The sequence below is a fragment of the Trematomus bernacchii genome, unplaced genomic scaffold, assembly GCF_902827165.1.
Source record: "Trematomus bernacchii unplaced genomic scaffold, fTreBer1.1, whole genome shotgun sequence".
Lineage (NCBI taxonomy): Eukaryota > Metazoa > Chordata > Actinopteri > Perciformes > Nototheniidae > Trematomus > Trematomus bernacchii.
In genome coordinates, this window is record NW_022987662.1 from 2,449,622 (window position 1) to 2,461,645 (window position 12,024).

General features: G+C 37.2%; 2 protein-coding genes across 2 annotated transcripts; both read right to left on the minus strand.

Annotated features, from left to right (window-relative positions):
- Positions 1 to 507: 507 nt before the first annotated feature.
- Positions 508 to 4,382, minus strand: emc7 (ER membrane protein complex subunit 7). Its single transcript, XM_034135666.1, has 5 exons — positions 4,006 to 4,382; positions 2,831 to 2,950; positions 2,580 to 2,718; positions 2,036 to 2,116; positions 508 to 1,551 (listed from the first exon to the last, which is right to left on the minus strand). The coding sequence occupies exons 1-5, from the start codon at positions 4,242 to 4,244 to the stop codon at positions 1,402 to 1,404; spliced, it is 729 nt and encodes a 242-aa protein (XP_033991557.1). The 5' UTR covers positions 4,245 to 4,382; the 3' UTR covers positions 508 to 1,401.
- Positions 4,383 to 6,038: 1,656 nt separating this feature from the next.
- Positions 6,039 to 10,715, minus strand: katnbl1 (katanin p80 subunit B-like 1). The gene is made up of 10 exons (XM_034135701.1): positions 10,502 to 10,715; positions 9,858 to 9,981; positions 9,678 to 9,715; positions 9,188 to 9,470; positions 8,973 to 9,088; positions 8,836 to 8,886; positions 8,437 to 8,526; positions 8,213 to 8,311; positions 7,241 to 7,334; positions 6,039 to 6,642 (listed from the first exon to the last, which is right to left on the minus strand). The coding sequence occupies exons 2-10, from the start codon at positions 9,864 to 9,866 to the stop codon at positions 6,610 to 6,612; spliced, it is 813 nt and encodes a 270-aa protein (XP_033991592.1). The 5' UTR covers positions 9,867 to 9,981; positions 10,502 to 10,715; the 3' UTR covers positions 6,039 to 6,609.
- Between the last annotated feature and the right edge of the window lie 1,309 nt (positions 10,716 to 12,024).

Below are 12,024 nucleotides of genomic sequence, written 5' to 3' on the forward strand. Positions count from 1 at the left end.
TTTTTAATAAAAAGATTGCCAATCATTACCCGCTGCAATAGTTGAGAAAAACGAAAGTATAGATAGCATGGATGAACGTTACAGCTAGAATGACATGGTACTATTGATACCTTTGGTTGGTAATTTTATATAATTTTCCTTTTGCCATCATAACTGGTAAAAGACCGAAACCAACAATAACATTGATTTTAATAACAACCTGTGTAGCCAATACTTAATATAGTGTATTCCTCTGTATCATAAACTTCCATTGTCCAAACACTTAAAAAAACACAAGAATAAAGCACTCTTTTTCACTGGGTTACATGTTTTTATTACAATGACCATGGACACCATAACTGGTTTGAAGTAAATCCCATAAAAAAACATTATGCTGCTGTAAGTACATAGTGCATCAAAACAGTTGGAAATAGTCTCATATAAATATAATATTTTCTCGTGTTTGAGTAGCATTTGCTAAAAACTACAGTCTCAACCTGTTTTAATAAATTAAATATTTTTTTTTAAAAATGTCTTCATGTATCAGATGCGCTTGGGGAAACAAATATTTTGAGACGGATTAGCATTGTTGGTTTTGGTCATCCAATGGGAATCGTTAGGTTTCTTTATTTGAACAGGTTCAATGCACAAAAGGACTTTACCTAATGTAGAATAAGGACAAATGCACAGTACCAGGATTTCCTCTTTAATAAAAGTTAAGTTACAATAGCGATTTTTTTTAATAGCAAACACACAGCTCTTTCATCCTTAGAACTGGCAATCGTTACATTCCAATTAGTAAACCATTAGCAGTGGTAATGTACAGTATGGAAATACTGACCATACATTATGCCACACATAAATAAAAAAAAAATAAGAAGGCCATGTGTTCCCTCTCAAACAAAGATGGTGTGAAATAAAAACACAGTTGTTATATACCATTGCAAATTTATTTATCTAGGCTTTTTTTTTTTTAAATAAGGATTTATTAGTCTTAAAATTCACGTAATATTCATTCAGTCATATCACTGGGAAAAAACTAAAACATGAACATCTCTGTATATATGATTTCTTTCAGGTAGTAGAATTAGCAGCAGTGGAGAAAAAAAGCACACCAGAGGGTTAGCACAGAAAAGATGGGCGAGTAGCAGAGCCACGTGTAGAAAGTATAGAGCAAATGAAGGAAAACAGCTTTGCAGGGTTTCAGACATTTCTATCAGTGCAGTATGAAAAAGATCATATTTTTTTTCTCAGTCTCCAATAGCATATTAGAAATCAAGATGTGCTTAAAACATCTAATAATAGAGAAACTGTACAATTGACCCGGAGGGAAAAAAAAAAAAAAAAAAATGACACTTAAAGATCTTGCTTCCACGGCATAACTCGTTCTTTCTTTAAGCAGAGTGAGGAGGACTTAATGTACTACCTCCTCTTCACAGCCGGCCTGGTGCCTTTGCTGGTTACTGCCTTAGTGGAGGGCTTGGAGCCGCCGGAGAACAGCTTGGTCATGAGCTCGGAGACGTCTGGGAGCTCGGGGTTGGGGTTCAGCATGTTCATGGACTGCTCCATTTCCTGTAAAGACAGCAGAGAAATGAACACAGATGTAGATGATGAACTGAAGGCTGGGGACAGACTCCGGAAAGCCTTACTGATTACAAATAATCCCCCCCACAAAATCACGAAATGATATGTTAACGTGGAAGGAAACTGACTATTTGTTTCAGGAAATTACACTAGTAAAAATTAATACATTTTAATAAACCTGAATCCTATAAACTGGAGAGAAATCAGAATCAGGTTTATTGCCAGGTAGGTTGACACGTACGAGGAGTTTGACTTGATGTCATAGTGCATACATAAGTAAAACAAAAATGTAAAACACAGATAAAGAACTATTTTAAGAAAAATATAATAACATTGAAAAATAATACAAAATATAGCAGCATTTACATAGAAATAGAATGGAATAAAATATGGAATAAAATTCAGCAGTAATAAAAAAAGAAAACAGCCAATATTTCTGATAGAACTCTTCAGACTGTTAAGGATTCGTTACCTTTCTCATCTCTGGGTCATTAGTGTTGACCACCTTGGGCAGTAGAACGATGATCAGCAGCGGAAGAACCATCATCATAACCTGCAGGAGCAACAGAAACAATTCATTAAAACAAGAGAGCCAGAAGATCAGGAATTATCTTTGACACTTTTATACAGTATGTATAGAATGGTATGAACTGAATAATGATGCAGATAACTGAAGTCAAACACGAGCAACCTAGACTCAATGAATCACAAATTAAGATGCCTAATAAGAAGATTTAAGGAACACACAGTTTGGTTTTTCCACTGAATTAGACAGTTAATCTTTCTTCTGGTTAATGCATTTGTAATGGTTACTGTTTGGTAATCAGGCGAAGGTTTGGTTCTATTAAGGTGAGGTAATGATATGCATAACAGTTAACAATTAAAAGTGTTCTTCATGCTTTCCTGAATGAATCTAAACGTTCACTAATCTCAATCTAAACAAATATGACATATTGTAAATCTCTCCTGAGGGTAAAGATCATACATATTCAGAGAAACAAAAGCAATTTCCTTACCATTGGGTTCATGAGGAAGTCGGTCCATCCCCAGGTTTCTCTCTTCATGAAATAGGTCTGAGGGCCATTTGCTCTGATTTGAAGAGGGTATGGCTGGCGGATTACTTCTGAGGTCTTGATGTAGTTCACAAGACGCGCCCTGTGAAATGACTCGTGGTTAATTCAGTGGTTAGAGCTTCCTCTATTCAGTAAGCCGAATAATCAGGCCAACATGAAACTCATTTGGGTTTCTCACTGTAGGGAGGTCTTACCTCATTTTGCCTTTTGATGTGATGTCAACACGCACTGGCTCAAATCTATAGTTAGGGGTGATAACTTCCACAACATAGGATCCGGAGGGGACGTCATTCACAGCAAAACTGCCATCAGTTCTGTAACAAAGATTGGACTTAGTCAAGATACACATGTAATAAATTCAGTTCATAACAAGCTCATACTTCTTAAAATAAATACCCTTTTAAAAAAGCTCTTGAATCATCTGGAAAATGCTTCGGCACAACGCACACAAAAAAGGAATATTTGTCTGAACTCATGAAGAGAGTTACACACACGATGATCGTATAATATAAAATGCATTATTGTAGATTAAACAACCCCACAAAATAAAGTAAAAATGTGCACAACATCTAGTGCAGTAAAATGCAAGATACACATTATTGCAGCGGTCATATTAATGAAGAAACATCACATACAATTCCAGCTAATTGAGTACTTTTCCTACACACTTTTGCTGGTGATTCTTACATACTTTATTGCAAGTTGTGAATGCATGGATTGTACTGTGTGGGGTATTCACACAGTGATATTTACTAATGATTTACTTTGTAAAATACTAGGTATATTAGCAGTACAGTACTGCATATTATCATATATCATGTATAGTAACGAAGGGTGTTGAATAAATGAATTGGAGTTAAAAGTACAATGTTTGTCTCCAAAATGTAGTGGAGTACATTAGAATCTAGATTACATTATGTCACTTGTTAGACGCATTATGTAGAATAAAATACAATGACTAAAGTAAAGTACACGTTTGACAGAAGTCTACTTGAGTACAGTACTTGAGTATATGTACCTAGTAACTTTCCACAACTGAATATCTTCATAACATCAGTGTTGCATCAACAGACGTGTCTCGTGCAGCTAAGGTTTGTTATGGTTACAGCGACAATGAGGCCTGGCTGAGCTCAAAATGCAATAAACAACTAAATTCAGTGACAGGTAGGTAAAAATGAAATAACCGTGTTGTTGTCCATGTTGGCACAAGTTACCTTCACAAATATTAAGCTGTTAGTTAGCACGGTGAGAAATTGCCATCTGCCGACAGCAACTGCCGTGCGGTTAGCCGGCTAGCTTCGAGGCTAATGATACCTTAGCCTCGCTAATAGGCTAGCTAGGGGTTAGTGTATTAAAAGCTGTTTCTTACCTCACAAAGCCCACGAACTCTTCACCTTCCACGAATATTCTGGCCGAGGAGACCCAATCTTGTGTTTTCACCCCGGGAACCACCGCTCTTCCCTCGATTTTGAACCGATCTCCATTGGGCTGTTGGACCGAAACACCTGCACCACCAGGCCCCGTTTCCATGTCAGAGAAACCCAACGCCACGACGAGCACAGCCTGGAGGAAAACCCATAGCAGCGGTATTCTGTCTCTGTGCAACATGTCGACTGTCTTTATCAAATTAAAATGAGGTCTAACTGGATGAATTCAGGAGCAGTTTGGCAGAAGGAGCGAGAGACCCGAGCTCATCAGCTGTCTCTCTGCGGAAGATGACGTCACTTCAAATACAACTTTATTGACCAAACCGACGTTCACACTCTGTTGATGACAATTTAAAGTAGTCAGTTGTTTTTTTAGATTCATAAATGTTGTTTTTTATACGAATACAGTACAGCTGTAAAACTCCTTAGTTGCAAAGAAATATAATTTAATTTCTATATATATGAAATGATAAAGCAAATGACAATGCATGTGCAAACCATACTTAACATATGTTTCATTTTTACATTAAGATTTCATTGTTTTTGTCTTTATAGAAAATGAACCAAAACACTGACAAGGAAGATTTTGGTAGATATTAATGCAAACAAATATGCAAACAAATGAATGTCCAACCCTTAATATTAAAACAATATATGGGGTTTGAAATTAAATCAAACACAACATATTTACCAAATATTGAGTTAAGGATGATGATGATCTAATCGTACACATATACAGCTAAATAGTCATAATATGTTGGTTTTCTTTAATTAAACCTAATATATTTTTTCTTTTACATTACATTTAATTTAGCTGATGCTTTTATCCAAAGTGACTTACAATAAGTGCATTCGACCAAGAAGATACAAACTTGAAGAAAACAGAATCATATAAGTACATTAGGTTTAATAGAGCCAAACATTTTCAAGTGATACTCAACAGGCTTTAGATAAGCCAGTCCTTTGTTAGTATATAAGTGCTTTGTTAGTAATTCTATCGCTCGAAGTGGAGTCGAAAGAGATGAGTTTTCAGTCTGCGCCGGAAGATGTGTAAGCTTTCTGCTGTCCTGATGTCAATGGGGAGCTCAATCCACCATTTTGGAGCCAGGGTAGCAAACCAACGTGTTTTTGCTGATGGGAACATTTAATACTAGTTTCATGATTGTGCATCCATTAACAGCTAAACACTTATGATGAACAGAAAATCTGAACTTATTTTGATTGATAAAGTTGTAACAAAAAGAAGTGTACCAACTACAAACAGGAAAAGCTGAAAAACTAGTTTGGCCACTGTGGACGACTTATTAAGCAAATTAAGCAAGATCACAAGGGAAGAGCTATGCCAAAAGTGTACGATTGTTTACTTACACAGTGACTGCTTCATTTGCCAAATGATGTCCTAATTAAAAACCAGGGTTCATACACTTTTTCACCAATGAAACTTGAACTTTACCTAATTTTCCATGACCAAACAAATTACTCTTTCTCAGCGGTACCACTGAAAATGGTTTATTTTAACATGGAACAGGAAAATAAGGTCTGCATATGAAACATGTTGTGCCTATCTAAAACAAATCAAATAGTAGGCTTACTAGCTTCTACACGCTAAAGCAACTCAAATCTCTCACCAGCGAAATACCGCGTCAGTTAAATGCCATTTTACGTTTCATTACTATACGATACAGTATTTATTATCATTATAGTATTACTATTTCGGCGATTAGATCAAATATAAATTATATTTGATGCAACTTTAGTTACATTTCCATGACTTTTCCAAAACTTTGGGAACAATATTGTTTTCCATAACTTTTCCAGGGCCTGGAATTAGCATTTTGAATTTCCATGACTTTTCCAGGTTTTTAATGACCGCAAGAACTCTGAAAAACGAATCTGTCTGAGCTATTGTTATTGTACCTTTTAAATATATAAACACACACAGATCACCTTAAAAAGAATCTGAAAGAATACATTATTGATTTTTATCAAATTTATTTAAAAGATTAAAAGAATCACTTGTTTTTACATCATGCATCATACAGTCGAATGTCATGAAGAGGCAAAAATGAAATCAGGAGGAGCTCTAATAACTTAAGACTGTTGCCGATTCAAGTTCCTGATTCAGAGGAACCAAGGCGCGAAAAAAAACATTAAAACAGGAGCATTCAATACATCCACAAGTGCATTTGCATTCAATGGCAAAGAGTGGTGTAGTGAGAGACGACGAGCTAGGCACTTCATAGAGCGACGTTACACCCAGTCTCATGGAGGTCCACTAAATATGCCCCCACAGGAAGGTCCACTTCAATGTGAAGCAGTCGTTTGCCGTGTGTGTGTGTTTTGCAGAAAGGCTCTCAGCCCTTCTTCAGAGTCTCCACCTCTAGCTGAGGGAGTTGCCTGAATTGTCAAGTTCAGTCCCAGTAAAAAAGGTTTGGGTGTGAGTGGCAGAAAAAGCCCATCTATTTCTCTGGCATCACTATCAGTTCAAAACACAGACATGATCCGGCAGTAGTGGTCACATCCTCAGAGTGCTACGAGAACAGCGGTCAGGGCAGCTGCGATAGATAAGACTGGATGGCCTACAACAAGAACAGGAGATAACACATTAGCTGTCTTTACAGAGAGTTTAACAGTGCACAAATTCAAATAAGATATGATTGACATACTATCTACACCAAAAACCGACTATTAAAAGGGGATGTGGCTTTCTGCAACCAATTATTGACTTGTATAACCTGTAAGTCTTTTTAAATCCTTTTATTAAATTGCAGGATGTGAATATGGAACCAAAGGAACCACAATACAAACTCAACTCATATTACATGTGCTTATGCTATTAACCATAAGCACACAGGAAGCCTATAGAGGACCTGGAGGTGTTTCTTTTTAGAACGGGAGTGGTTGGATGTGTCCACCCAAAATCAACAAAGGGTGGAAAATACAGAAGAAGCACTCGAATGCGTCTTTGTGACACAATGTTCAACTCAAAACATGTTGAGCATGAAAGTAGAACAAGCAGATAACCCAGGCAAAGCTTGACAATGAACATTTAAAGAATAAATGTTTTGAGGGATGGTTAAATGTAATTTAACTTATCCAGTCCAGGCAAATCATTAACAGGAACTTCCTTATTCTGAAAATCCCTGATAAGTAATATATGAATGTCCTCCTTCTCACCTTTGCCAGTTCTCCAGTAGATCCTGGAACCAAACATGACCGGGCTCCTTCCTTCCACAAGTCCTTCAGCCGCTGCTTCATGACTTCAATATTCCTGCAATCAATATACACACATGACAAATGCAATATGTGGAGAGTGCAAACAGGACATCAGTCAGTGAATGTAGAAACACCAACACACACGCTCTGCTACAAGACCTCCGGACACAAGCTCACGTTTAACTCAGCAGCATAAAAGCTTCAGGTCTTACCAGAGAAATACATTTGAGACACATGCTTGAGTTCATTAATATCTACTGTATAACTAAAAGTGTTTGTGCCCATTTTCATACCATGATCAGTATTTCAGTTTGGTGAGGTTTAGTGAGGTTCATAACCAACTGAACCCTGAGAAAACACCTTTTTTCTGCACGTTGTTTAAATGACTAGGCAAATAATGGAGGATATGACTACACTGGTACAAATGTGGTCAACGGAATCTTTGGTGCCATTTTGAATTTCCCTATTGAAAATGACACAGCAATGTGCCCGAGGCTGAATGTAAACTCTATTTTGACAAAGTAATTTGTTTCAATAACAAAACCCAACATGCATATTCACCATGACCCCAATGCAATATTAAGAAGTAACAGGATTAGTGAATGGCAAAATAACAATAAATAACACAAAGTATTATATTATTACGGAAGATATATCGAGTCTGCTTCTTAAAAATAAATATAGTATCCTATGTGGAGGTTATTGCCATTTGTCTTTTCGAAGAAACACTGAAGAAAGTTGTTTATTTTATTAAGCCAGCTGACTTGTTCATGTAAGTTTCTTGTGCTCAGTTTCCACTGTGCTAGTTTGCAGCATTTACTTTGTAGTTTTAATCATAATAAAACATTTGGATAGTATCAAAAACGAGAAATGTTAGGCTTAAGATTGAAAGTATCTGTGTGTCTTGGTTGTTTTTAAGCATGCATAGCCCACCTGTCTTCTGAACTGTCCCGCAGTCTCTTCTCATTCTTGAGTTCTGGCCACCATTTCCTGATGACGGATTGAACCCAGTGTAAACCCACCATTATGTTTCTGTTAATAAAACAAAACAAATACAATTAAAGCCGACAAGTTTGTCAAATTACAATTTAAAAAAAGATATCTAGCAAACGTTTCCAGGTCATAATAAACAGGTTTTAAGTCACAGGGACACTTACTCTTCATATTTACTGGCAAGAATCACTTTCACTAGGGGCATGAGGTCAACACAGCAGCCAAGTGACAAACATGGTGCTTCAGTTTGAAGACTGACGGGAAACAAGAAAACACAAGAGAGAAAGACAGTTAGTGAGCTGATTTTCAAAAAGGTGAGCAGACAGAGGGAAAAAACGAAACAATCTTAAACGTTGACTTTAGTCTAATTGCATTTCAGCTTGTTATAATCGATATCATTTTCAATTTAGACGAGAAAAGAACAACAGAAGGACATTTGTTGCAGTTCCAATTATGCTACATGATCTTGTTTAACACAGATGTTCTGTATTTTGCAGTGTGCATTCGATAAGGGAAGCTGAATCAGTAAAAGGCAAAAATGGTAACATTCAGATGAGACTCACTTGTTTGTTAAGACAGGTAAACAGTCAAGCAGCACCCCTGTGTCTTCAATTCTGTAAAACCACAAAGGATTACATATTAAAGATGTTATTTGATTCAGGATTTAACACAAAAGCCAGCTGCCACTTGTGTTTTTTACCTTATTAGGTAGGCCACTAATTCACTGGCGTTTCTTCGCCATAACGTTTGAGCTACTTTTAGTCGGAGGCTCCTTCCAAAAAGGACTCGAGTCATCGCTTCGTGGTCCTTTGATATCTGAATGTAAAGAAAAACAATGCACAAAGGGCATTCAGTTAGTATCAGATGGAGAGAGATAAGCAAAAACAATTATCAGCCATAGATTTAAGATCTCACCTCTGTTAAATCGCTGTACTTGGAGCTGGCCCCTGCCATCTTGGAGGCCTCTGCGGAGTTCACAGGGAGCCCGCAGTTGTCGTTGAAGAGCATGCCCCGCACATCATCGGAGCACGTCAGCTCATTTTCTTTGTTGGCCATGCCGGGGTTACTGGCACGGCCTACATCTGAGGTTCTGCGGTGCAGCTTTAAGCCCACCTCCACCGATGGACAACCCTTCCTCTTGCCAGATGACAGTCTTCTCACTTTTCCTGAGCTCTGTACTCCGTAATTGACTTGAAATCTGCCAAAAAAGACAGTCAACGTGAACCTGTTGCTAAGCTGTCATAGATGGATAAAACCATGAAATGTAAAAAGCCACAGACAAGGTGATAATGTTTATGAAAAGGTGCTTTAATGATCCAGTGACTGAGAGGGTAGATCTGTGGGACACAGAGTGAGTGATTGATCATAGTTAGATGAATCCAACAGATGTGGATCAGAGACTCACCTTTCTTTATCTAAATCTTCCTTATTTATATTATCCACCTAAAACGAAAGGATAGGGGATGAAGCCACCACTACAATCTCTACTTCTACAACACCACTGAACTCTACTTCACAGTCACCAGGATATGAGGAACACAATTGTTTACACAATAAGACATATTGCTCTTTCACATGTCCCTACCTGCTTCATGTTCTTTTCAGCAGAAGAATGCAGGCAGGATCGCAGAAAGCCATAAGGTTGATTTATTTACCTTTTAAGACTTCTTGATACCAGAGATGCTTACCAGCTTCCACAACAAGAGACACTGTTGGACAAACAGTGAGAGGAAAAAGTTGCAGTTACTTTCCGTGGCCTAATAACTGAACAGGTTAGCTCCCCCTCCAACATGTGATCGAGCATGTAGTAAAGAGGTTCAAAAAGACTAAAAGCAAACATTCAAATGGGATAAACAAAACAAAAACGCTATATTTGAGTTACAAAGGCGTTGGCTGACGCGATACAAGTTAGCTAGGTGAGCTAAAACTAATGTCACAACATGTTAATTTAGGTAGTAGGTTTTATGTTTTGCGACAAATTGGACATCCGACGGTTGGAGGAGAGCGTATTGTTACGTCCATTAGCTCAAAGTTAGCTTAGCGTGTTAGCTTTAAACTACAGTAGTTAGCTTATAGCTCTGCTATCAAGGATACACGGAGACGTTCACAGTAACTAGCCGGGCCGCTAATGCAAGCTAGCTGGCTAGTTAGCCGTCAAAGTCAGGGAACATATGGCTTCAGCAATACTACTTTGTTTTCACAATTTAAACAGCTAAATTAGATACCAACCGATTCATTTTGTGAAGACGCTTGAGGTCTCCCCAGGTGTGTAAATCCAAAACGTGAAAAACGGGTTAAACTTAAGAGCAACTCCTCTGTGTGTGCAGACCGTTTCAGACTGGAACCATTCAAAAGATACACCGCCGGTGTGTGGGGATTGTGGGATTGATTTTTGGCAAAGAAAAACTGCAGATTTAGCGACGACTGCTGGACATTACGAAACACATTTCTAAATCCTAATGTGCAATGGTGCCATCCAGTGCCATGAAGAGTGTATTGCAGGAATGCATGCTATGTTTGTCTTATTAAAATAAGAGATAACCCTTATTCAAATTCAGTTTTTGAAGAAGCAGGACAGCAATAGATACATTAATAATACAATAATTGTTTCATCAACCTGGTGTGAGCTGCTGCTTTTAATCACCATCCTTGAAGCCTGCAATATTTGCTCATGAATAGTTTTCCATTTTCCCCCTATTCTTATTTTAGTGAAATATATTGGCCTACTCGTGTTAAAAAAAGTCTCATCTTGTCTTCTAATATTACATGTTACTTTATAAAGGATTATAGTAGCGTAAGTGAAGTCGAATTACCTTAAAATCAACAGCACATTACAGTTTATGATTTAATATACTTTCCACTTCTGAGCATGCCACCACGTGAAGCATGAAGAGACAAACAAATAGAAACAGGTTTATTGCCAAGTAGGTTTACACATACTGTACGAGGACTTTGTCTTGGTGTACATGGTGCATTCCAGTTAAAGACGATACAAAGTAAGAAGAAAAAACTCTAAAACAATGATGTGATCCAGTCCTGTGGCTTCTTCGGTCTGTGGATATCTCCTAATCTCCTTAATTCTGTTAATAGGATTAATTGGACGTTAATCCAACATTGACTTTAAAGCAGCTACAATCAAATCGTTAATTACTTTGAGTGTTTTTTTTCTTCATTAGAGTCGATTCAACTTTATTTTCATTGCAATAAGATACACTTGGAGTACAGGCACTGAAACAACAATGCTTTTGAGCGTCTAACCAGAAGTGTAATAATATATTTTTGAAATAGTCTTTGAAATATTTGTTTATAATAGTACTATTTTCTGCAATTTTTTCATGCTGTGTCCAAAGCAAATTCCTCATATTGGTAAACCTACTTGGTAATAAACCACATTCTGGTTCTGATATTAATACAATATATATATACAGTAGGAACCTATACAGCAGTTACCAATCTTGACTATATTTTCCCTTCTTTTTCCTTTTAAACCCAGAAATGCTTACTTCTGAAACAATAATGAAAAACTGTGCGTGTCTTATAACACTCCTAAATAATTGGTAGGTGCTTTGACAGGCAGTAGAACAAAAATAAACATGTTTACAGAGTTATAAACAATTATATATTGCATTAAGTTGACCTGAGTCTACCTGATTTTTGAGCTGTAAACATGCTTTTCTTGGTTTATTGTGACACACAATGCATGATTTCATTTGTGCTGTTTACAAAGATTTTCCGTACACATCATTCATATT

Bases quoted from the DNA above. Each gene is read 5' to 3' on its own strand.
- emc7 (XM_034135666.1), bottom strand. From the start codon at position 4,244: ATGTTGCACAGAGACAGAATACCGCTGCTATGGGTTTTCCTCCAGGCT. The intron at 2,951-4,005 runs GTAAGAAACAGC...TCTTTGTTACAG, and splicing joins GAGTTCGTGGGCTTTGTGAG to AACTGATGGCAGTTTTGCTG. The intron at 2,719-2,830 runs GTAAGACCTCCC...GTCATTTCACAG, and splicing joins ACATCAAAAGGCAAAATGAG to GGCGCGTCTTGTGAACTACA.
- katnbl1 (XM_034135701.1), bottom strand. The intron at 9,471-9,677 runs GTGAGTCTCTGA...CTTTTTTGGCAG, and splicing joins GAAGATTTAGATAAAGAAAG to ATTTCAAGTCAATTACGGAG. The intron at 6,643-7,240 runs GTGAGAAGGAGG...TTCTTGTTGTAG, and splicing joins CTACTGGAGAACTGGCAAAG to GCCATCCAGTCTTATCTATC.